The sequence below is a fragment of the Narcine bancroftii genome, chromosome 11 (assembly GCF_036971445.1).
Source record: "Narcine bancroftii isolate sNarBan1 chromosome 11, sNarBan1.hap1, whole genome shotgun sequence".
Classification (NCBI taxonomy): domain Eukaryota; kingdom Metazoa; phylum Chordata; class Chondrichthyes; order Torpediniformes; family Narcinidae; genus Narcine; species Narcine bancroftii.
In genome coordinates, this window is record NC_091479.1 from 98836233 (window position 1) to 98863313 (window position 27081).

At 38.1% G+C, this 27081-nt stretch overlaps 1 protein-coding gene across 21 annotated transcripts in view; it reads left to right on the forward strand.

Moving 5' to 3' along the window:
- Positions 1-27081, forward strand: part of LOC138746185 (ubiquitin carboxyl-terminal hydrolase 15-like) — a 103727-nt gene that overhangs the window by 24844 nt on the left and 51802 nt on the right. For 13 of the 21 annotated variants that reach the window (XR_011346750.1, XM_069904184.1, XM_069904181.1 and 10 more), the window contains 4 exons: positions 2395-2521; positions 4130-4275; positions 6814-6875; positions 17789-17875. Coding sequence is in view for 16 of the 21 variants with exons in the window: in XM_069904184.1 (XP_069760285.1) it covers positions 2395-2521; positions 4130-4275; positions 6814-6875; positions 17789-17875 (422 nt within the window). In the remaining 5 variants the exon portion in view is untranslated. Of the gene's footprint in view, positions 1-2394; positions 2522-4129; positions 4276-6813; positions 6876-7094; positions 7240-8211; positions 8825-17788; positions 17876-27081 lie in introns of those variants that run through there. The other 8 variants (XM_069904186.1, XM_069904174.1, XM_069904179.1 and 5 more) reach the window with 6 other exon arrangements.

Consider the following 27081-nt stretch of genomic DNA (forward strand, 5'->3'; position numbering starts at 1 on the left):
ACTACTGTATTTAAGTTCTTCAGGGATGCAACTAGTTTGATATAGAATGTCAGACTTGGTAGGTGAATGACAGTCAGTTTGCTTAACATTTAAAGTTGCTTGATTAGCGCTGCCAAATGGTGTGAGAACTTAGTTATTTCTGTATTCTTATCAATTAAATACATGTGTAGAATCAGATTTAGGAAGGAAATTGAAAAATCCTTGAAAAAAACCATTGAATTCCGTTTACCAAGATGTTATGTGCTGAGTTTATGCATTCAATTTATGACATGAAAAGTTTGTTGCCTTTGTCATTTGTTTACAGATGGAGAGTATATTGATCAGTAGCACGGCTAGATGAACATTGAAATTTGATCCATTTATAATTTAATTTTAATTTAGACATATAGCACAGTAACAGGTCCTTTCAGACCACGTCCCCGTGTTGCCCAATCACACTCAGTTGTCCTACACCAGTACGTTTTGAAGGGTGGGATGAAACCAGAAAACCTGGAGGAAACCCACACAGACACGGGGAGAAACACCATACGATCAGTGCCAGATTCTAACCTGGGTGCTGTAATAACGTTGTGCTAACCACTGCATTGCCCTTGCCGCCCTGTAGCTCTGATGATGTTAACAGAGCTGATATAGCTCTCTTTAATCAATGCCTGGGCATTGCAAAAAATGTTGCTGCTCTGTGGCGTCATTTTGGATTTGAAAATTCACAGGAAACATGGCACCAGTCACTGAAAGCGAGCATGCAGGTACAGCAGGCGGTTAAAAAGGCAAATGGTATGTTGGCCTTCATATCAAGAGGGTTTGAGTCTAGAAACAAGGATACCTTTCTGCAGCTGTACAGGGCCTTGGTGAGACCCCACCTGGAGTATTGTGTGCAGTTTTGGTCGCCTTGGAAGGATGTTCTTCCAATGGAGGGAGTGCAGAGGCGATTCACCAGGCTGATACCTGGAATGGCAGGAATGACTTAGGAGGAAAGATTGCGCAAATTGGGATTGTACTCGCTGGAGTTTAGAAGATTGAGAGGGGATCTCATAGAGACATAAAATTCCGGCAGGACTGGACAGAATGGATGTGGAAGGGATGTTTCCAATGGTGGGGGAGTCCAGAACTCGGGGCCATGGTTCGAGGATGATAGGCAAACTATTTAGAACCGAGATGAGGAGGAATTTCTTTACCCAGAGGGTGGTGAATCTGTGGAATTCATTGCCACAGAGGGCAGTAGAGGCAGGTTCATTGAATATATTTAAGAGGGAATTAGATAGATTTCTTCAGTATAAGGGAATTAGGGGTTACGAAGAGAAGGTGGGGACGGGGTACTGAACTTTAAGATCAGCCGTGATCTCATTGAATGACGAAGCAGGCTCGAAGGGCTGAATGACCTACTCTTGCTCCTATCTTCTATGTTTCTAAGCCAAGTAACACAATTAGGATGATTGGTCATACTGGGTTTCTCGTATTTTTGCGTAATACGCAAATCAATTCATTCAAGATGGCTACCTGCCATACCAAGAGGTGGTTCGTCATTAATGGATGGGAATCCAGCGCAAGCAGTTGTTCAACTCGTCAGTCATAGTCCTAGTAAAACATGAAACTGATCAATTTACACTCTAATATAAAGTTTCTGCCAGTAAATTCTTTAGATCTTTGTGTCCTGATGTCAGCAGTGGCATCACAGATTGGTGATTGTTGTGGTATATTATCTAGATGCTGTTCTATTGGTGTACATTCGGGAACCTAATTAATCTCTGCCATTTTTGAGATACGTGAGCCAAATTTTGGAGGAGGGTGATGGTGTGCTGGTATGTTTAGTTCATATATTGGGCATAGTTGACCAGAGAATATTTGGTGGGGCTTTCTATTAACCTAACTATTCCTCGTGAGGGTATGGAGTTTCTGATTTTAAAAACTAAAGGTGATGTTTATGCATAGTGAAATGTATTTGCACGTGGAGCCAGTAAAGGCGTAATGTTCTGCAAATAGGAGAAATGCATAACCAAAAATCAACACAGAGATATTAAAAAGAATTAGAAAAGGGTAGGCAACTTCCAGATTGTGAGTTGGAATATGTTGGATAATGGGATTGAATATAAGGACATGCAAACAAATTTGAAATTTAGTTTGCTTCATGATGTTTCAAATTTGTCAAGTTTTTTTTTTAATGTTTACACCTTCTGTATCAAGACAAACTTAATGAGGACTAACTTCAACTGCTGCACTCTGAAGTGGCAAGGTCTGGAGGCAATTATGGAGTATAATTTTACATTAATAAACAGTGAAACTATTTATCTCCCCCCCCCACCCCCCAGCCCTTGGCATGCAATATAGTATAATCCTATTAAGTTAAAAGGGCATATTCTTTCTATGGGTATATTTGCTTTGTTTTTTTCTTTTCAGGTAGTGGAACAGGGTATGTTTGTGAAACACTGCAAGGTGGAAGTTTATCTAACAGAACTGAAATTGTGTGAAAATGGGAACATGAACAGTGTGATAACAAGGCGATTTAGCAAAGCCGACATCATAGGTATGTGATTCCTCTCAATTAAATTATTTTTTTGCTGCTCTGCATGGCCTCCTTTACCTGAGGGCGTTGTTTTCTCACTGATCCCATGTAAAGATGTTTTTGTGTAGCTCACTTCAGTCTCTTTTGTTCACAAAAGTTTACAAAATGTTTATTGATTCTAGACATCGATCAGCTTTGATGCAGTGTCCAAATGTTTTGTTTTTTATTTTAAAATATTTTTTTTTAAAAAGTGGTGAGCAGGAATGCAAACTTGTTTGCTCTCTTGGGTTGCGTGCTCCCAAACAGAATAAACCCAGCTCATACAAGGTGGGCATAAAATCTGTTCATTTGAATCACCTAACTTTTGAAGGGAGCTTATCTTTCTCTTGAGCTAAATGGATTCTCTTCTTTAATTAAAAAAATTCTGCTCTAAAAATTATCAAGGCAGTTAGTAGACTAAAGATTCAAATGCATTTAAAATGTTAACTGAGAAATTTAAATTCTGTTGACTACAAAACTGGAGTAAAAATAACTGGTGTCAATAGCCCCTTTCACATTTTCATCTTGTCCCAGGAATTAACGGCCAATTGGCTGGATAAGAGTCAAGTGTGAAAGCAAAATTATCTGAACGCCGGCGTGAAACCACCTACTACAATCCCTGGCATCTACTGACTCCGGCATGCAGATTAGCAGAGTGCAAAAGTGAGAATTGCATTCTAGGACAGAAATAATGCATGTTTTTGCATGAGTGCAAGAATGTGAAGGAAAGAAAAGATTAAAATGAAGGTATAAACTTTGCGGTGGGAAAGTCGCAGTGAGAGAGAAAAGTGCTAGCAATAATTAGCAATAGTGGACAATTTATATTCAGTGTGGGAAAGTTGGTAACCCTGTCAAACACAATTTATAAAGGCCATGGGAAAAAGTTATGGCAGACCTGTCCCAGAATTCCGTATGGCAGAAAAGCCCCTCCATGAGTACTCCATGCATGCAGCCATGCATACAGCCCTTTCTCTGCCTCACTGAATTCTAGGAGGGCAGGGCAGCCATCGCTTTTTCCCATGTCACTTGCTTTTCAACCTTTTGAATAAATCAGATTTGGTAATGATTTAATTTTTAAATAAAATTATCTGAGTCGTACATCTGACATTGCAGGTACAAAATTAGAGGTACATGAGAGCTACTTTTGAATTATGAACATTGAAAGGTTTGCTAATCCAAGTGGTTTTCATTGTTGGAATGAAAGTGCACATTGTATGCAGGATCACAGATTGAGGGAGCTTCAAACATAAAATACTTCAGAGGCCAATAACCAAAAGAACTACTGTTTGTATCACTGAATAATTACCATATGCGCTGTCGTATAGGATGACCCCAGAATTTCCACCTAAAGTGGTGTTTAGGTGAAAATTGGCAGGAAGAGGGTGGCGGTGTTGCGACTTCATCATCAAGGTAAGAATTTTAGACCCTTTGTATAGGACAACCAGATTTTAAGGTGTAAATTTTAAATTTCGGATTGTCCTATACAACGGTGTATACAGTAAATTAGTTACTGTGTCAAACTTTGAATATATCTTCTGATCTAATTCCTCGGAAGGGGTTCCTAATTTATGTTTCTGCTTTACATTTCAGATACAATTGAAAAGGAGATGCGGAAATTGTTTAGTATCCCAGATGAAAAGGAAATTAGATTATGGAATAAGTACATGAGCAACACATTTGAACCTCTGAATAAGCCTGATAGCACAATTCAAGATGCAGGACTATATCAAGGGCAGGTATAGTAGTTTAAAATATGGTGTTTTGCCATCAAAGGTGAGGGGAGATGTTGTGAAGGTTTGGTTCCGAAAACTAATGAGTTTCTGATTCCAAATATTATACTGGATTTTTTTTTTAATCAAATGGAAGAGAATCGGGCTGGAAAATAGACCCAATAACCTTTTTGTAGATGAGATTGTCGATGCTGCAAATCTGTTCCGTGTCACCCTTCACCCCTTTGTATCCATTTTATAGGATTCAATAAGATCTCATCAGTGGAAGGAAAAAGAACATTGATCTAATTGTGATTTTTCTTTGAGAAATCTTAATCCTTTGGACTCCATATCCCAGTTTTTAGGGACTACCAACAAGCCTGTATACACATGTCCTCGTTTCCAGGGACTACCAACAAGCTCATATACTCTGTGTCCTGGTTTTCAGGGACTAGTTTTGTACCCACCCACCAGCTGATTCATACTGGTGTTTGTACTGTAGTTTACCCATGGACCCAGTCTGGAGTATTTATTATGAAAGGTTAAAAATGGCTGCAGTCCAAAGGGCTAAGATACACACTTTTACCTGTTCAGCATGGTTAATTCATTGCTTTAAAATTGCCGATTCTTTTACCTCTTCCATGACCCCAACCTTGAGTGTTTCTTTGATGGAACCTATTTTCATTGGTTGTGGGTACTCTTAGTTGTTTGACTAAGAATATAAGGAGGAATATTAGTCAATCCTTTGAGGAATTTTTGAGTTGGCTGCTAATGGCATTGTTCTAACTTTTACGTGTTGTTTGTCACAAGTTGCTGGATTACATCTTTCCTCTCTGAACTGTTACAGAAGTTAATTTTCATATTTTCTTATTACATAGAAATAAACTGTTTAGCCTCAAATCCTATGTCGGGTTGGAATGATCCCATTTCCTCATTTATTTCGCTGTAACCCCTACTGTCTCACGTGCCTGTCAATACCACTCTGATGTTTCTACAACCTATCTCCATTATGCATAATGTACAGTAACCAATTAACTTACCAACCAGTACATCCTTGAATAAAACTGAAGCACCTGGGGAAAATCCATGTGGTCACACTGGAAGAACATGTAAACTCCATGCAGACACACCAAAGGTCAGAAACAATCTTGGGCCATTGGAACTGTGAGACAGCAGTGCTGCCCGCTTTGTTGTTGTGTATCCATAAATGTTAGTCTACTTCCTGTTACTTCAAATGGGAGCACTTAAACTAGGCAGGGAATTAACCCAGTTGTATGGCTAAAACTTGGTTTAGCCTGACTATCACAGGCAGAGGAGAGAACTGTTTCCTATTTACTTTTCATCCATAATATTATAACTACTGCTGCTATTATTTTTGGAAAATATTTAATTCTTTGATAACATTCTAGCTGTTTGCAAATCATTTTTCATTTGAATCATAGAAATAGCTTAATACATTACATTCTGTCTAAAGTGCTGAGTTACAGATGGGATTTCCTCCCCCACCTGTTCCATAGTGTTTTTTGTTCTCTACAATGTCCTCGTGTTTTGGAGTCCATGGAAGGTCAGTCTTTTGATATTTTGAGTGATTAGTTCCGAATGACTTTGTAGGTTGGGTGGACTAACAAGAACATGTGGGCATTTCAGAAGCTATGTTTTTAGATGGTAGTTGTATAAAAGTAGTGGGTTCAAAATTTGATGAGTAGGTTCCATGCAGGAAGTTTGCCTATAACAAAGTGCATTCAGTGTAATTGAGGAAGAGTTGGTATGGAAAGGGGATTGGATAATTAAATTAAGAGCATGAAAAATATTGGTTAATTAAAGGTTTTACTTTCTGAGAACAGCACCATAAACTACTTACTCTTTTCACAGATGTACTTTTAGCACATTCTAACATTTGCAGGTGCTCAACATTTTCAATGTTTTGTATTGTATAACTTTCACACAGCAAGCACAAATATATTCTTTGCTTGAAAGAGTGGTTAAACATCCAAAAATTTCAAAGAGTGGTTGAATATATCCAAATTTTCTTTGTTCCTTTTTAAAATCTCTGTCGAGATTAATAATTAAAATTTATTACATAAAGCCGTCGTACTGTGAATGCAGTTTCATTACATGTGAGAAGAATATAATTGCAAAATAAATAAATTTAATTGGGATTTTACATTGCAAGTTTGGGCAGGAGGGAGAAGGGAAGCTCACCAGAAAGTGTAATATTTTTATGTACAGTAAAACTCCTATAATCCAGAATTCAAGCAACCTGAAAAAGAAATCACGGAAAATGAATAGGTAAAAAATACGGAAGTTTAAAATTGGCGCGTCTCACCATCAATTCACCAGTCACGCATCACGCAATCTCAAGAAACCAGAAAATTCACTTAAAATTCACTTAGTCGGCATCTACCAATCCCCACAGGTGCCAAATACCAGGGGTTTTACTGTATTTATATTTATCCTTTACAAAGATTAATGCACAATAAATGAGCTGTTTTTCCAAGCAAGTACACACAGCTGATGTTTTGAATCGTTTTCAGCCACCTAATTTAATTCTAATTTTATTGAAAGGTATTGGTAATAGAACAAAAAAATGAAGATGGAACATGGCCAAGAGGTCCTTCTACCAATAAGTGAGTTTTTGTTTTCTTGCATTTTTTAAAAAAGTTCTTTAACTCTTTGTTGCTCAAATATCTCAGCAATCTCATTAAATTCCTAGACTCATGACTGATGATTGAAGTTCATGATTGAAGTTTTTCCACACATTCCTGTTTAGTAAGTTGTGGCTTCTAAGTCCTGAACAGAAATTTTTTTTTTTGCTTTAATTTGTGATTGTTGCATTTATTGCTTAGGTCAAGCTTCCCTGAGGAGTTGATGATGATGCTTCTTGAAACATGTAAAATACTTTTCTGAATGCCTATTGAGGATTATATATTTTGCAACTAACAGCTGGCCTTTTCTAGAGGAATCAAAACAGAAAGTGCTGGTGACACTGTGGTAAGAGAGGCAAAATTAACATTTCAGGTTGATGATCTTTCATCAGAAATGGCAAAATGGGGGGAAAAACATCTTTAAAGTTGCAAGCAAGGAAGAGTAGAGAAAACAATATTTATGATAGGGCAGAATTCAGCTGACTCAAATGCTGTTGGTGTTTAAGGAAGATTGTAAATACTTGTTAATAGTAGATCTTTCTGGAGAAGTGTAAAAGAAGAGACGGTAAGGTCATAAGATATACGAACAGAAGCAGGCCATTTGGTCCGTCAAGTCCACTCCACGTGCACTGATCCATTCTCCCCCTCATTCGCACTTCCCTGCCTTCTCAGCAAGAGAGTTAAAGAACAAATGCTGGATCCAGCTAATGCAGTTGTAGGAAATCTGAAATAAAAGTGAATGCTGGAAATACTCAGCAGACCAAACATAATCAGTGGAGAGAAAGAAGTAGAGACAGTATTATTGGATGACCCATCATCAGAAATGGCCAGTCTGACATGAACAGGTTTCAAGATCTCTTTATGGCATGTATTAACACACAAGATGTAATAATGCAGAAACATTATGTCACCCCTCATGGAAACATGTCATCATTACTTTTGTTCATGGGTTGCGATGACCAAGAAGAAACTGGCATCATTTTCACAAATCCTGTCAGGGATTGGAATAAACGCCAGCTTTGCCGGCAAGAGCACCTATTCTGAATTAATTTAATAAACTTAATAAATTTTCCTCGTGCTAAGGAGCTTGTTTTGGTGCATCGTAGGATGTGAGTGAACAGAAATGCAGCATTGACAGTATGGGGAAGCATTTCTTGAAGGGCTTGGGAAATTTCTTTGACATTTCCACTTGCTATCCTGCCTCCTGCCACAAAGCACTGGATTTCCCTCCTCAATTTTCACAGTTGGTTCTAAGCTTGGGATATCTGGGCCACATTGTCCTGAGTTAAAAATCATGCCTTTTTGCTTCTGTTCCCAGGCAACTTCAGCAACACTGCTTTTTCTGCATTTTGCCTCTTGAGATATTCAACATTTGAAGCTGGCTTTCATTGACATTCATGAAGGTTTTGGTTTCTTGGAATGAAGTCCAGAAAGTCTGTAATTTTAAAAAGGAAAAAGTTTGCTACATTGGATTCCTGTATCTTTACATCAGATTCCCATTTTTACTTTTCTCTTCCTTCCAAATACAGTGATCAGTCATAAGCATATAAGCCAATGGCAGCTTTGAATTAGTCCCCTGAGGTGAAAGGCAACAATAAAAATGCTGAATGCAAATTGAGCTGATCTTGCAGGACAGATTTGAACGGCATTATTCTAAAATATTCATAAACTTTTGCTTGTTATTCTTTTCCCATAAATAAAAATATTTTTGTTTTTTTTGTGTACTTCCATTGTTCTGTGGAGTAGCTGAATGTGATAGGGCTATATTTTGTAAGAGGTTACTCTTCAACCAATTAAGTACTACTGTTCCCAGCAATACCTCGGGTGGAAAGACAACTCGTGGAATGGTATATATTAATTACGTTTAAAAAACACTATAGCTGTCTGTGAATATTTTATTTGTAAGGAGGCTGAAGTGAAATCTCTCATTACTATTGCAGAGAGGAAGTTAATCTCGTGTACATCAGAATAAAATCATTCTGATTATTGTGAAAATGTAAAATATGCTGCAGTGTTGCATTTTTTTGAAATAGCTTCTTAGTTATGAACCCTTCATATGTTTGTCTCCGATTACTCAAGCAGTGATTATGACATTTTACGAAAGGTTCAAAAACTTGATCCTGTGCCTATCCTCTGAACACCTATTGACCCACTAGAGGAGATGAAATAGTTGAAACTGGAGCCACCGAAGGCAGACCTAGAGGAGCTAGGTTCAGATCAGTATAAAAATGACAACAGAAACTATTGCTAAACAAAAATAGTTTAAAATGTTGTAACTCCTTACAACATTGTGTCTTTCAGCGAGGATTGTGAATAGTAGTTCTAAGGCACTTCATTTAAATCTGACTGGAGCAAAACCGATGTTTCAAGGGGTGACTAAATGCTTGGCCTTGGAAGTGAGTTTTAAGTTGTCCCTTGGAGAAGGAAGGATCATGGGCACAGGCACTGTCTGGACGGAGGAAGCTGAAGTCCTTAAGTTGGCAGAGGAGATTTCTTTTTAAAAAAAAACAAAAATGAAGTTGAAAATTCTACGGAAGATAGAAATGTGGTTGGGGGTTTGGTGAAAGTTAAAGACAGGCAAGGAAATGTCCTTTAGAAAAGTGAAGCACTTCATGTAGCCACAAATAAAAACAAAGATGTCCAACGAATCCCCGAGCTCTGCAGGTAACATGTCACGTTGTGAGTATGCCCAACTTCACAACTTTTATCTCCTTCCTGTGTATAAGTATTCTACTGTCTCTCAATTACTCTGATATTCTTAAATACACTTTTTCTACCACCATCTGTCCAAACAACAGTGAAGTTGAACTGAATTTGTGACTTGGAGAAAACTTTCTCAGCATTAAGAGCAATGACAGAAATGGCTACTTAAAAGGCATTTGAATAGCTGATAAATATATGATGCAAAGATGGCAGAAAGTACCAAGATCAAAGGCTTTATTATTGATCCACTATCACCATAGTTGCAGCAGTGGGCGAAAGAGGGCATTTGTTATTTTTTTTATCCCTAAAAAATAGGCAAAGCAAAAATAACTTTTTTTGATGTTGGTCACCAGCTCTTGTTTGGAAATTTGAGTGAGAGGGAAGGGTATTACAGTAAAACCCTGTTATCTGGAATGCAAGCAGCTGGGAGAAAAAAAAGATCATAGAAAATAAAGAGATAAAAAAATTCAAGTTTAAAATTGGCGTGCCTTGCTAATCACACAACACACAATCTCAAGTATCCAGAAAATTCACTTATCCGTCATCTACAAATCTCCTGAGGTGACGGACACCACGAATTTTACTGTATTATGTTTGCCGATGAAAGCCTTTGTATCTAAATAGCTCACTGATGGTTACTAATCAGACACACTGAGGCTGAATAGCTACTGGGAGAATTAACCACAAGATTGAAGCAGCCAAGTACAGAAATTATGAAATTGTTACATTAAAGGAAACAGTGAGACAGGATTCCCATATGGATTAAAATCAGATAGGTGCTTTTGGTCCTTGAGCTTATTTAGTTTTGGCTTCCTACTGTAAGCTCCATACAATTCTTTGCAAGGAAGATCTTTATGATTTGCAATGAACCTGCATGATGCTGTAGACTCAATAACTTGAATAACATTTTCTGCTGTGGTGATTTTGCATTGCTACTCTAATTAATTTTATTCAATAGATAAAAGCAAATTTCCAGTGTCGTGATTTATATTGGATGTATTTTTTTAAACGAGCAGGGACCCAAATAGTCAAAATTGAGTCACTGATATGGTTTTAAAAATAATATTTGTTCAATAGCACATCTCTGTTGATTATTTCATTCTTATTATTTTCTTTGAATTAAATTAACCAGATTTTTCTTTTAATTTGATAATTGGTTATTAATTGTATTTCCAGTGACCAACTCGTAAGAGGAGACAAAGCCATTTCATATTTCCATTTAGCCCACTAAGTCCATGGTAGCTTTCAGTCCTTTTCTCCCGCATTGTTTCTCTGTAACCTCTTTGGCCTTGCATACCCTGATTCTCTTGCTATCCACCCAGACTTGGGATTTACTGTGGTCAATTAACTTACCAGCATGTCTTGAGATGAGTAAAAACAACACTGGAGAAACTCAGCAGGTCAGTGTACTTTATATACCAAAGGTAAAGATACAGAACCAACTTTTTGAGCTTGAACCCTTCAAGGTACGAACAAAATATAGACAGGGAGGGACGGACAGGGGGAGGAGCACAGGCTAATAAGTGGATAAGAGATGGAGGGCACAAGTGAAAACCGGGTAAGGGGGGGAGAACGGGGAGTAGGTGAGCATAATCTGGAAGAGTCAATGTTCATGCCAACCGGATGGAGAAGTGCCTGGGCGGAATAATATGGTTGTTGCTCCTCAAATTTACGGGTGACGCTGATTTGCCAGTGCACAAGGCCATGGACAGACTTGTCTTGAGAGGAAGCTGAGGCACTTAAAAGAAACCCATCTAGTTATAGATAAAAACCTGCACACTATACACACACATCACCCAAGTTCATAAATTTTACAAGTGTCCCAAATGGGAATTTGCATTTAGGTTTGTGATTCACCCTATATTAAGAGTGTTAAATTTAATCTTTCTTTTTGAACTCTTAAAAATATTCAAGAAGAGAGGGATTTTGATGTTGATCAGAATTGTGGTAATTCCTATTCTGTTTCTGAGCATGTAAATCTTGAGGGATGAACAAATGCTGGCAGTTTAAAATTTTGTATTCCAATCCAATCTTTTTATGGATAAGCAGAAATAGGCAGTAAAGCTTGAAGAGTGAATGTAATTGGGAGTCAAAATGCAAGCTGACATTTAATACTTTGCTCTTTGGCAGTCAGGTAACAAAACTTGCATGAGATTTGATAGAAATGAACAGGTTATCATCTTTTACTCCCCCATTAACTTGTTGAGGTGAACGCTATTTCCCAAACTTTCCCTTCCCCTTTTTTTCTCTATCCTTCCTGTGTCAAAATATATTTCAGGCCAATGACCTGCGTGGAGGGAAAAGGAGCCATCCCTCATTTCTCATTTTGATGGGATTTTTGGAGTATGCTTTTAACACTTTTCAAAAGTGCTCAGGGGTGGAACAAATTGCAATGTAACACCAAAAAAAGTGCAAAACATGCAAGACTCTGCAAATAAACACAAGCTGTGACTGATGTGGCCCAGAGTCGAGCAACCAACAGCATGGTTCTGCAGCTGACGGAAGAGGCTAGCGGACTCTTTTTGGTCACCTTCTTGAGCTCGTCAAGATATGACGCTGAAGCTTGTGCGAGTTCCATTTCAAAGCTTCCTTCTACTAGAATTTGATCTGTGCTGCTCCCTTTAGTGATTAAGGGCATCAAAGACCCTCAAGTTAATTACAGATTTAGAAACCTCACTCAACACATTAATGTAAGTATAAGTCTGGAAGAAAAATGGACTTCTCTTTCTTAAATGCCTGTTGTCAAACACTTTAACCCTTTGGATTCCATGTCCCCATTTTTCCGGGACAAATTTTATACCAAACCACCAGCTGGTTCATACTATACATTTACCCATGGACTCAGTCCAAACATATGTTATGAAAGGTTAAAAGGGGCCAGAGTCCAAGGGGTTTAGACATCTGTTCAATTTATGTGGTGAAGTAAATTGTGTTTTGTAAATGGGAATGTTTTCCACCCCTTGTCAAATAAGGCCTGTATCTGGTCTATGTTTCAGTTTAATTTGTAACTTCTGCAAACATCTACAATCTCCCAGGGCCTGTTAGGCAACACTAGCATTATAAACCAATGTAAGGATATGAAATTGGAATCTTAACAAACCATGAATTCTTAAAATGTCTATTATGTTTTTTGCATTTAGTGGTTAGAATCCCATTTGTTACAATGCTATTTCTTACAAGCCAAAAGAAGCTATAGAAGTGGGTACATTTACGCTATTCAAAAAATATTTAGGTAGATGGATGGTCAGTAAGGTTTTAGAAGGATATGGACCAAATCTCAGCCAGATGAAGTTAGCCCAGAATGCCAACTTGATCAGCATGGGCTGGAATGAGATGAATAATGGAACAAAGGGCTCAACCCTGAAACATGGTAATGTATATTTGCTACATAAAATATACTATTTGACCAGCTGAGTTTCTCCAGCATTGTTTTTACTGCCAGGTGAAGTGGTTCATTTTTAACTTTTAAGAAAAAATTGGACCAGTACTTGATTGGGGGTATGGAGGAATATGGAATAGGTGCAGGTCAGTAAACTATGCAGAATAATGGCACGGTCAAGAAGGGTTTGCTGTCTGTGCTGTAACGTTCTGTGGTTTTATGTCCTGACCTTGCGTGGCACATTTTGCCTCTTGAGTGATTGCTGATGCAAACTTGAATATTTTGGATCATTTAAAAAATGAAAATAAATTGGCACTTTTGCAGTGAGACGTGGAATATTTACCAGAAGAAAAGCTGCAAGTGTTGCCTTACCATGAAACTTTAACTTTCTCTGTGGAAATAGAAACTGGCCTACAAATTCTGCACTCAATGCATTGAATTTTTTGTCAGTAATTTTACTCCACATTGACATAGCTAGCAATAGGGATACAGAATTTTAAGGGTAAACTATGCAAATTTTCAAGCATCCTATGAGAGCAGGCAAATCTGTAAAAATAGTCACATTCTCTGGTTGAATTCATATTATTTGAGTTTTCTGCTCATTTCTATTTCCACATGTTTGAGAAGGTTGTTAAAATTAAGCAGATTCAAAATGCTGAGGTATATTTGTCACTTGAATTCACAACTCACTGGTTACATATGAACAAATGGGTAGAGAGAATAATTTGGTTAACTGTAATACTTTGCATTTGTCCAATTTAAATTCCATCTCTCGTTCCTTGGAGATTAATGATGATTAACCTCCATTAATGTGTCTAATTGTTTCCAGCCTCTTGCTTTGCATTATTAGTTGGGAATTTCCACATAAATATTTAGATCCTGACCATGCCAAGCCCTCATCTTAAAAGCTTAATACAGCATATGGGTGGTAAAAATGTAATGAAGTAACATTTTGAAGGAAAATATTATGGTAGGGCGATGAAATATAAAAATGCAATGGAGATAAAGCCTACGAAGGGTGAAAAGATTCTCCAGAGGTTAAGAACCAAACTACCTCTATTTTGAATCTCTCAAAACATTTCATAGCTTTTAATGTTGGAAAGTTTGTTTCACCCAAATGGTAAATTGATGTAGAATCATCAATAGAAGCAAAAGGGACGTGTTTGTTTACGCAGCAGAATATTAGAAAACTCAATATTTTGCCACACAAGTATTGAGAATAATATTAAGGCCAATGTTCAGGTCGGGATCCTTCACTTTTGAAGAGGGTTCTGACTCTAAATGTTGACAATTCTTCTTTTCCCACTGACACTGTTCCACCAGCAGATTGTTTTTATTTTGCTCAACCTAGTAAACCTCCTCTGGACCGTCTCCAAAGCCAGTATATCCTTCCTCAAATATGGAGACCAGAACTGGACACGGTACTCCAGGTGCGGTCTCACCAGTACCTTATACAGTTGCAACATTACCTCCCTACTCCTGAATTCAATTCCTCTCGCGATGAAGGCCAACATTCCATTTACCTTCTTAATAACCTGCTACACCTGCAACCTAACTTTTTGCGATTCATGCACAAGCCCTCCCAAGTCCCTCTGCACAACAGCAGCATGTTAACAGGTTGCAGCTGCAAGTTTCTAGAAGCAAATTGGATGATTGGAGCAGAAAATAAGATGATGGAAGAACACAGGTCAGGTATCATTTATGAAGACAATGGAATTGCCAATGGTTTGAGTTGAGTCCCTACTTGAGGCTAGAGGGAAGATAGCCAGTATAAAGATGTGAGATTAAGGAGTGAAACAGAAACTGGAAGTTGATGGGTGGAACCAAATAAGGTGGGGAGGGGGAAATGGAAATGCTAAGATAGAGGTGATAGGTGAACCGAGTTGATTTAAAAGATTAGGCTAGATGGAGCTGGTTGGGGAGAGTGAGAGAATCGTCTTACTCCATCTGAAATTCACGGCTCATAAATGAGATCGTTACATCTTAAATGACAACCTCAGTGTAAAATTTTATTCCGGTTGATTTTTCTGCAGAAAGATAATTTGTGTTAAATCTTTATCAGATCAGAAATTATGCTAACATAGAAACATAGAAGACAGGAGCAGGAGTAGGTCATTCGACCCTTCAAGCCTGCTCCGCCATTCAACGAGATCATGACTGATCTTAAAGTTCAGTACCCTGTCCCCGCCTTCTCTCCGTAACCTTTAATACTCTCATACTGAAGAAATATATCTAATTCCCTCTTAAATAGATTTAATGAACCTACCTCTACTGCCCTCTGTGGCAATGAATTCCACAGATTCACCACCCTCTGGGTAAAGAAATTCCTCCTCATCTCGGTCCTAAATGGTTTGCCTATTATCCTCAAACCATGGCCCCGGGTTCTGGATTTTCCCACCATTGGAAACATCCCATCTGCATCCATTCTGTCCAGTCCTGCCAGAATTTTATGTCTCTATGAGATCCTCTCTCAATCTTCTAAACTCCAGCGAGTACAATCCCAATTTGCGCAATCTTTCCTTATAAGTCATTCCTGCCTGGTGAATCGCCTCTGCACTCCCTCCATTGCAAGAACATCCTTCCTTAAATAAGGTGACCAAAACTGCACACAATACTCCAGGTGTGGTCTCACCAAGACCCTGTACAGCTGCAGTAAGGTATCCTTGTTCCTATACTCAAACCCTCTTGATATGAAGGCCAACATACCATTTGCCTTTTTAACCGCCTGCTGTACCTGCATGCTTGCCTTCAGAGACTGGTGCACAAGTACCCCTAGGTCTCTCTGCTCTTCCCCATCTTTTAATCTATTGCCATTCAAATAGTAATCTGCCCTCCGGTTTGTATTACCAAAGTGGATAACCTCACATTGATCCACATTGTAGTGCATTTGCCATGTATCTGCCCAGTGCCTCAATTTATCCAAATCACACTGGAGCTTCCTGACCCCCTCTTCCGTGCACACAACCCCCCCCTAGCTTTGTGTCATCTGCAAATTTGGAGATATTACATCCAATCCCCTCATCCAGATCATTAATGTAAATTGTGAACAGCTGGGGTCCCAGTACAGATCCCTGTGGCACCCCACTTGTCACCTCCTGCCACTCAGAAAACGAGCCATTTATCCCAACTCTCTGTCTACTACCTGCCAGCCAGTTCTCAATCCACATCAATACTTTGCCCCCAATCCCATGAGCCTTGATTTTGGAAGCCAGTCGTTTATGCGGGACCTTATCGAAGGCCTTTTGGAAGTCCAGGTACACCACATCCACTGGCTCTCCCCCATCTATTTTACCTGTCACCCTCTCAAAGAATTCCAATAGATTTGTCAAGCACGATTTACCTTTTGTAAATCCATGTTGACTCTGTCCGATCCCTTCTCTGCTAGTCATATGCTCCGCTATTACATCCTTAATAATGGATTCCATCATTTTGCCCACTACTGATGTAAGGCTCACCGGCCTTTCACTTCTGCAGAATCAATGGAGCTGAAACTACATGATAAAAGGCCATTCAGTTCACTGATTCAAGGATCTGTAATGTATACTTTACTGTATACATTGTATACTTTTCTAGTGCGTGAACCATTAATATGGATTAAGGGATTTATCGTCAAAAAAAAGTTTGAGAATGGCTGATTCTGGATAACGAAATTCCTTGTGACTTAATTATCAGATTATATCAGATTCTGGATAACGAAGTTCCTTGTGACTTAATTATCAGATCTAGCTTCTTAGATCCATTCTACTGGAAGGATGTTTGAGTTCTTGACGAGAATAAATCCCTCCCTGAGGTAACTTGATGAGAAAAAGAAATGGAAACAGAAGTTGTCTAGGTGACTTCAGGAACAGGATCAACTGTTCCAAGTGATCATGTTTGATACATGCCAAGACCTCTATTTTCACTCCCATCATTTTCTTAGAAAGTAAAGATCTAAGTAAAGTTTTGGTCGTCTTATCTGAGAGGAAGGACATCATTGCCATGGAGAGAGTGCAGAAAAGGTTTACCTGATTGATACCAGGGATGGCAGGACTTGCATATGAAGAAAGGTTAGAAAGACTGGGCTTGTACTCGCTGGAGTTTAGATGATTAAGAGGAGATATGATAGAAACGTTCAAAATTCTTAAGGGATTTGACAGGCTAGATGCAGGAAGATTGTTCCCAATGTTGAGCAAGTCTAGAACCAGGGGTCACAGTTTAAGGATAAAGGGGAAGTCCTTTAGGACTGATATGAGGAAGAATTTTTTCACTCAGAGGGTGGTGAATTTATGGAATTCTCTGCCACAGGAAGTGATTGAAGCTGGTTTCATAGCTATATTTAAGAGAGAGTTAAATTTAGTACTTGTGACTAGGGGAATCAGGGGGTATGGAGAGAGAGCTGGAACAGGGTACTGAGTGGATGATCAGCCATGATCAAAATGATTGGCGTTGTAGGCTTGAAGGGCCAAATGGGCTCCTCCTACACCTATTTTCTGTTTTCTATGTCAGGTGTAAATAGCCAACGACTAGTTCTTCAAAACCCACGGGGTATCAAGGTCCAGTGATTATCTGAGTGAAGAAATTTGGCCATCTCATAGGAAAACCTTGACCCTGACATTATGCTCCCTTGTTCGCTGACCAGGAGAATCAACTTCCTGTTTTCCTCCCAGCATCCATTTCAATTCAGGAAACTATCATAGTACTTTTGTGCTAGTATCCAATATGTTTTCAGTTATATTATGCATTGATGCTTTAAACATTGTCATGAGCATCTATGTTTAAAAACCGGATTGTTTCCCCATTTTTATCAATTGTTATACTTTCATTATTTTTCAAGGTCTCCAAGTACTTCAAATTTTTCAACATTGCCAAAGGTTTCCCCTTCATCTCTGTCAAATAATTATAGCAATTTCAACAACAGAAAGTAAGTAGCCTCTCTTCAGACCTCTGCGTAAATGTGTCTGCATGCCTTTGTTGAATACATTTTGGATTGCAAATGTAGTACTGACCATTTTTGAGGATTGTTTTTGGTCACGATGGGAGATGAGATGGAGCACTTGCCATCAGTTGAAGCATTTTTAGCTATACAATGAAAGTTGTGGGGATTTCATGAAATGTAATTTACGAAGAGGTTCAATTGTGTGTAATTGGTAAAGCTACTTGCCCTGAGACAGTGATATGAACAGCCACCTGGAAACATTCCTGTTTGTGTCTTGTGAAAGTACTTCAATGCGAATTTCCGCATTTAAGATTTAAGCTCTACAATGTTGAAAGAATGGTGCAAAAATTCCAAGTCAGGATGGTGCAAATTTGGAGATATTACATCCAATCCCCTATTGTCCTTTTAGGTAATAAAGGGCATGGATTTGCAGTTGTAAAATTAACCTTAGGAAATTGCTGCAGGGCTTTTTAATAATTGTGACAGTGGTGGTTGAAGTTTAAAATGTGGGTACCATATCAGTCAGGTGGATCGTTTTGCAGCTTGTGCGTTGAATTTGAGTCGACGTTGAGTAATGAGAGCTGTAGCTTATCAAGTCGAAAGCTCTCCATCCAATTCTGATGTTTCTTATAAATGATGAAAAGGCTTTGTGGAGTCAAGAGATGAATGATTCACTCTAAGACACCTACCTTCTGCCCTGGTCTTACAGCCACATTATTGATGCAGCAAAATTAAGTTATGACTGTATTGTGGTGATAGCATTGAATGTTGTGGGGAGGTAGGCATCTTATTTTTTTTTTGTTGAAACCTACCAATGATTGTTTTTCATGTGCGGATTAAGGAGCACGATAGTGTTTAAGAAGTTGCAAATGAGATAAGCAGCGGACACCCTCTCCTAAATGGCAGAAAGTCATTAATGACACAGTTGACAATGGTTGGGTTTAGGATACTGACCAGAGGAATTCTTGCACTGAGGTCCTGGAGATAGCATTGGCTCCCAACAAGGATAGCACTTACATTTGTGTTGATTGCGTGGAGAACCTCCCCACAATTCCCTTTGGTTTTACTTTTACAGGGGCCTCTTGATACACATCAAATGACATAATGAAGACGAGACCAAACCTAACTCATTTTCTGGAGTTATTCTAAAATGAATTAATCTGGAGCAGAGTCAGAACCCAAAATGAACATTGTTAAGCAGGTTATAATGCCGTGTGCTGATATTGTTGGCAATGTCATTTGCAGGCCAATGGAAATGGATTTAAATTTAGACACACAGCACGGTAACGGGCCATTTCAACCCACGGGTCTGTGCCACCCAATTTACATCCAATTAACCTACATTTCCCCCCCTTCCCTCCACCATACATTTTGAATGGTGGGAGGAAGCCAGAGCCCCAAGGGAAAACCCACGCAGACATGGAGAGAATGTACAAACTCCTACAGACAGCACAGGATTCGAGCCCCTATCCTGGTCGCTGGCGCTATAAAGGCATTGCACTAACTGCTACGCCAACTGTGTTTTCTGTGAATCCCTACCGTATCCAGTTTCTTTGGTATGACGCACATGCATGTGTCTCATCTTCTCTGGATTGATGACTCCTTGCATGAGCTTCTGAACTTATTGAACAAAGTTGGTTGTTTTTCCCATTTGAAGGATATACAGAGCTATGAAGTTATAGATTTTGATGGAATGCAACTATTGCCAACGGCTTCAGAACTTCATTTGTACTCAGTTTTGAGTCACCGTGTCTGTCTAATTTTGTCAGATTGCACATGTCCTTATTGTGAAAATAGGCTTCATTTCCATGTATACTACGCAGCAGTCACATCAACAGATAAAGTCATTGTCGTGGGTAGTTGAATCTGCTGAGATCCCATTCTAACAGCTGGATCATTAGTGTTACTAAGTGAAGGAAATAGAAGTCCCAAAGCACATTCTATGCCTTTGTTATCTTTTTTTTTATATATTTTATTTTTCTTACTGTGGACAAATATATACAAATGTTTCTCATTAAATATACACAGTGGCATTTTCTCCCCTTTTTTCCCCCTACCTTCCCTCCCCCTTTCCCACCCCCCTCCAAAGCCAATAAATATTCAACATATACAATACAATAAAACCATGAAACAATGTCTTCACACAATGAAAAATAAACAAGAAAAATGTGTCATCTACTTTTACACACTGAATCAAGTCATAACATAACATAACAATTACAGCACGGAAGCAGGCCATTAGGCCCTTCTAGTCCGCACCGAACCAAACACCCCTTTCTAGTCCCACCTCCCTACACAATGCCCATAACCCTCCATCTTCTTCTCATCCATATACCTGTCCAACCTTTTCTTAAATAATACAATTGACTCCGCCGCCACTATTTCTCCCGGAAGATCATTCCACACAGCTACCACTCTCTGAGTAAAGAAGTTCCCCCTCATGTTACCTCTAAACCTCTGCCCCTTAATTCTTAACTCATGTCCTCTTGTTTTAAACTTTCCTCCTCTTAACGGAAATAGTCTATCCACATCCATTCTGTCTATCCCTTTCATAATCTTAAATACTTCTATCAAATCCCCTCTCATCCTTCTACGCTCCAAAGAATAAAGACCCAATCTGTCCAATCTCTCCCCATACTCCAGATGCTTAAACCCAGGCAACATTCTGGTAAACCTCTGCACTCTCTCCACTCTGTTTATAGCCTTCCTATAATTAGGCGACCAGAACTGCACACAGAACTCCAAATGAGGCCGCACCAACGTCTTATACAATCTCAACATCACCTCCCAACTCCTATATTCCATGCAATGATTGATAAAGGCCAGCATACTAAAAGCCTTCTTCACCACCCTATTCACGTGAGTTTCTACCTTCAGGGAACGATGTACCGTTACTCCTAAATCTTTCTGCTCTTCTGTATTCCTCAATGCTCTCCCATTTACCACATATGTCCTATTCTGCTTCTTCTTACCAAAATGAAGCACCTCACACTTATCAGCATTAAATTCCATCTGCCATTTTTCAGCCCACTTTTCTAAGCAGCCCAAATCCCTCTGCAATCCTTGAAAACCTTCTTCATTATCCACTATTCCACCTATCTTAGTATCGTCTGCATATTTACTAATCCAATTCACCACCCCATCATCTAGATCATTAATGTATATAACGAACAACAATGGACCCAATACAGATCCTTGAGGCACACCACTGGTCACCGGCCTCCAACCTGACAGACAATTATCCAACTACCACTCTCTGGCCTCTCCCTTTCAGCCAATGTTCAATCCATTTGACTATCTTAAAATTTATACCTAAAGACTGCACCTTCCTAACTAACCTTCCATGTGGTACCTTATCGAAGGCCTTACTGAAGTCCATATAGACAACATCCACTGTGCTACCCTCATCCACATTCCTAGTCACCTCTTCAAAAAATTCAATCAGATTGGTCAAACATGACCTTCCTCCCACAAATCCATGTTGAGTGCTCCTGATCAGACCCTGTCTATCCAGATGTTTATAAGTACTATCTCTAAGAATTTTCTCCATTAATTTACCTACCACAGACGTCAAACTTACAGGCCGATAGTTGCCAGGCTTCCTCCTTGAACCCTTTTTAAATAACGGAACCACATGCACAATGCGCCAATCCTCCGGCACTATCCCCATATCTAATGACATTTGAAAAATTACCGCCAGAGCCTCTGCTATTTCCTCCTTCACTTCTCTCAATGTCCTGGGGAAGATCCCGTCTGGTCCCGGAGACTTATCCACCTTTATATTTGTCTTCTTATCATTTTAGGGGGTGGAGGTCCGAGACAAGCCAAATAATGTGACTTTATTTTTTAAATTATATGTTATTTTTTCCAGTGAAATGCATTCATTCATTTCCATGTACCATTGCTGTATTCTCATGTTCTCTTCCATTTTCCAAGTTGACATTATACATTTTTTTGCTACTGCTAAGGCTATCATAATGAATCTTTTTTGCAGTTTATCCAATTTGAGGCCTAATTCCTTACTTCTTATATTTCTTAGAAGAAAGATCTCTGGATTTTTTGGTATGTTATTTTTTGTGATTTTATTTAATACCTGATTTAGATCTTCCCAAAACATTTTCACTTTCTCACATGCCCAAATTGCATGAACTGTTGTTCCCATTTCCTTCTTACAGCAAAAACATCTATCTGATAATGTTGGATGGATCCCATTTTTTTAACTTTTGGGGCGTGATATATAACCTGTGTAACCAATTATACTGTATCATACATAATCTTGTGTTTATTAAATTCTTCATAGTTCCAGAACATAACTTTTCCCCTGTTTCATTTTTATCTTTGTTTAAATCCTTTTCCCACTCTTGTGTGGGTTTATAGCTTATTTCATCATTTTCCTTATCTTGGAGCTTGATGTACATGTTTGTTATAAATCTTTTAATTATCATTGTGTCTGTATTCACATATTCAAAGCTGCTTCCTTCTGGTAATCTCAGTCTGTTTCCCAATTTATCCTTTAAATAAACTTTCAGTTGATGATGTGCAAACATTGTACCGTGAGTTATTCCATATTTGTACTTCAATTGTTCAAATGTTAATAAATTATTTCCCAAAAAACTATTTTCTATTCTTTTAATTCCTTTTCTCTCCCATTCTCTAAAGGAAAGGTTATCTATTGTAAAAGGGATTAGCTGATTTTGCGTCAATAATAATTTTGGTATTTGGTAACTTGTTTTTTTTTCCTTTCTAAGTGAATCTTCTTCCATATATTGAGTAAATGATGCAATACTGGTGAGCTTTTATATTGTACCAGCTTTTCAACCCATATGTTACCTTCTCCCCTATTTTATCTAGCTCTATCTTAGTCCAATCTGGTTTTTCCCTTGTCTGATAAAAAATATGATAAATACCTTAATTGTGCTTCTCTATAATAATTTTTAAAGTTTGGTAACTGCAAACCACCTTGGTTGTACCTCTCTGTTAATTTATCTAACACTATCCTCGGTTTCCCCCCTTTCCACAAGATTTCCTTATTATTCTCTTTAGTTCATTAAAGAATTTCTCTGTTAAGGGAATTGGTAACGATTGAAATAAGTATTGTATCCTTGGGAAGACATTCATTTTAATGCAATTTACCCTCCCTATCAATGTTAGCGGTAATCTTTCCAATGTTCTAAGTCTTCCTGCAATTTCTTTATTAGTGGCTGATAATTTAATTTGTACAGATGGCTTAAGTTATTATCTAATCTAATACCTAGGTATCTGATTGCTTGCGTTTGCCATTTAAATGGTGATCCTTTTTAAATTCTGTACAATCTGCATTACTCATTGGCATCACTTCACTTTTATTTGCGTTGATCTTGTACCCCAATATTTCTTCATACTCCTTCAATTTCTTATGTAGTTCTTTTATTGATATTTCTGGATCTGTTAAGTATACTATGATGTCATCTGCAAATAAACTGATTTTATACTTTTTTTAATCCCTTTTATTTTATTTTCTGTTCTTATCAGTTCTGCCAATGGTTCTATTGCTAAAGAGAACAGTGAGGGGGATAATGGACATCCCTGCCTAGTTGACCTACTTAATTTAAATTGGTTAGATACATATCCATTTACTGTTACCTTTGCCAATGGTCCATTATAAAATGCTTTAATCCAATTAATATATTTTTCTGATAGATTGAACCTCTGTAATACTTTGAATAAATAATTCCATTCTACTCTGTCAAAGGCTTTTTCTGCAACTAAACTAAAGCAACAACCATTGTTGGCATCTTATTTCCTTGAACTGCATGAATTAAATTAATAAATTTACAGACATTATCCGCTGTTCATCTTTTCTTAACAAATCCAGTTTGATCTTGTTTTACTATTTTTGGTACACAATCGGCCAATCTGTTTGCTAATAATTTTCTATTGTCTTATAATCTGAATTAAGTAGAGATATTGGTCTTCATGATGCTGGTGTTAGTGGATCCTTCCCTGTCTTTGGTATTACTGTAATTATTGCTGTCTTACATGAATCTGGCAAGTTTTGTGTTTCTTTTATCTGGTTCATTACTTCCAGGAGAGGAGGAATTAATAACTCGTTAAATGTTTTATAGAATTCTATTGAGAATCCATCCTCTCCAGGCGTTTCATTGTTCAGCAGCTTTTTTAATATATCCTGTACTTCCTCTGTTTCAAATGGTTTTATCATTTTATTTTGTTCCTCGTCTTGCAATTTTGGCAGTTCAGTTTTAGCTTAAAAACTCTTCTACTTTATCATCTTTCCCCTCGTTCTCAGTTTGGTATAATCGTTCATAAAATTCCTTAAAGTTCTCATTAATCTCTATTGGATTATATGTAATTTGTTTGTTCTTTTTCCTTGATGCCAATACAGTTCTTTTAGCTTGTTCTGTTTTAAGTTGCCAGGCTAATATTTTGTGTGTTTTTTCTCCTAGTTCATAATACTTTTGCTTTATTTTCATTATATTCTTCTCCACCTTATAAGTTTGTAATGTTTCGTATTTTATTTTTTTGTCTGCCAATTCTCTCCTTTTTGTTATATCATCCCTTTTTCCTTTTCTGTACTTACTATCTCCCTTTCCAACTGCTCTATTTCTCGATTGTAGTCCTTCTTCATCTTAGTTACGTAACTTATTATCTGCCCTCTGATGAAGGCTTTCATTGCATCCCATAATATAAATTTGTCTTTCACTGATTCCGTATTTATTTCAAAGTACGTTTTAATTTGGCGTTCAATAAACTCTCTAAATTCCTGCCTTTTAAGTAGCGTGGAGTTTAACCTCCATCTATATGTTCTTGGTAGGATGTCCTCCAGTTCTACTGCTAATAACAGGGTTGAATGATCAGATTGCAATCTAGCTTTATAATCAGTTTTCCTAACTCTCCCTTGAATATGGGCCGACAACAAAAACATATCAATCCTTGAGTATGTTTTATGCCTACTTGAATAATATGAGTATTCCTTCTCTCTTGGGTGGCACCTCCTCCATATATACATAAGTTTCATTTCCTGCATTGATTTAACCATACATTTGGCCACTTTATTCTTTTTGCTAGTCTTTTGTCCAGTTTTATCCAACATTGGATCCAAATTAAGGTTAAAATCCCCTCCTATCAATATATTTCCTTGTGTATCTACAATCTTCAAAAAATATCTTGCATAAACTTTTGATCCTCTTCAATAGGTGCATATATATTGAGCAAATTCCAGAATTCTGAATATATCTGGCACTTTATCATTACATACCTCCCTGCTGGATCTATTATTTCCTCCTCTATTTTGATTGGTACATTTTTATTAATTAATATAGCTACACCTCTAGCTTTTGAATTATATGATGCTGTTGTTATGTGTCCTACCCAGTCTCTCTTTAATTTATTATGTTCCACTTCAGTTAGATGCATTTCCTGCACAAATGCTATATCTATTTTTTTCTTTTTTCAGTAAATGTAATAGCCTCTTCTGTTTAATTTGGTTATGTATTCCATTAATGTTTATAGTCATCTGCAGCTGACGTGGACTTTTTACCCCCTCCATAAATCTTCGTCCGCGAAGCCAAGCCAAAGAAGATAGTCATCTCGTATCCTTTTTACACCTCATTTCCGCTTCCTCACCACCACCATCCCCCTTTTCCCCCTTTTCATCTCTCAATTTTCCCTTTTTAAACTCAATGTATGACAACACATTTAAAACATAAAATACTCTAACAACTCCCACATCTAATATTCACTTAACCCCAAATATCTCCCCCTCTCTGTGTTGCCGCTTATCCCTTGCCGGGCAACCACAACTCCCCTTTCCATTTGGATTGCGAAGCTGCTCGCAAGCGTCAACCGATTTCGCAGTGACGGTTATTCTCTTTCCCCACAACCCCCCCAGAAAACACTGTTTTTATACATATAACAAAGTTCTCCTTTTTTTTCCCCCTTATTTCCTTTCTTCCCTTCTCTTTCCCTTCTTTAGTTCTTATACATTGTTTTTACATCTTTATATATGTTTTATCGCCATTCTTCATTCTTGTTACATCTCTTCATCTCTCCTTCTGTCCTGCAAGCGTTCTGCAAATTCTCATGCATCCTCCGGATCCGAGAACAGTCTGTTTTGCTCCCCAGGGATAAATATTTTAAGCACAGCTGGATGTCTTAACATAAATTTATAACCTTTTTTCCATCGGATCAATTTTGCTGTATTAAACTCTTTCCTCTTCTTTAAGAGTTCAAAACTTATGTCTGGATAAAAAAATATTTTTTTTACCCTTGTATTCCAATGGTTTATTGTCTTCTCTAATTTTATTCCTTGCCCGCTCCAGTATATTTTCTCTTGTCATATATCTCAAAAATTTTACTAAAACGTATCTTGATTTTTGATGTGTCTGTGGTTTTGGAGCTCGTGTTCTGTGTGCCCTTTCTATTTCCATTCCTTCCTGCATTTCTGTCATTCCCAGAACCTTTGGGATCCATTGTTTTATAAATTCCTTCATGTCTGTGCCTTCTTCACCCTCCTTCAGGCCCACTATTTTTATGTTATTTCTCCTACTTCTGAGCGAACAACTCTTGTGACTAATTTTTTGTTACCACTTTCTTCCAATTTTCTTCTTAAGTCACTTACTTCCATTTCTACAGCCGTTTCTCGTTCTTCCACATTTTCTAATCTTTTCCCTATTTCTGTCATGACTAGCTCTAATTTTTGTATTTTATCTTCTGTTCTTTTCATTTTTCTTTTAATTGCACTAAATTCTAATGACAACCATTCTTTTAATGCTCTCATTTGTTCTTGGAAAAAAAGCTTTATCTATATTCTGTCCATATCTGTTTTGCCTTCTATTTCTCTGTGAAGATCTTGGTCTTCTTCTTCCTCTTCTTCTGTGTCTGTACCTGTGTTTCTGTCTTCTTCTTCTCTTCTTTGTATCAGTATCTCTTCTGACTTTCCTGATGAGTTGCTTGTCTCACTTTGTCAGGCCTCTTCTTGCTTGGCCTCTTGCTGTTGGTCCTCTTCTTCTGAGCTGCTCATCTGAGCCTCCTGCTGCTGCTCTTCTTTCCTTTCACTCCCTCTCTTGCCACTTTACTCTTCTTCCAGCTGAGAGCCCTGGTGTCGGGCATCCCTCAGCTGGTCGCGCTGTGGTTGCCCGCTCCTCAGCTGAGCCCCCCTCCCATCAGTGTTCTCCTTAGTTTGCGCATGCGCA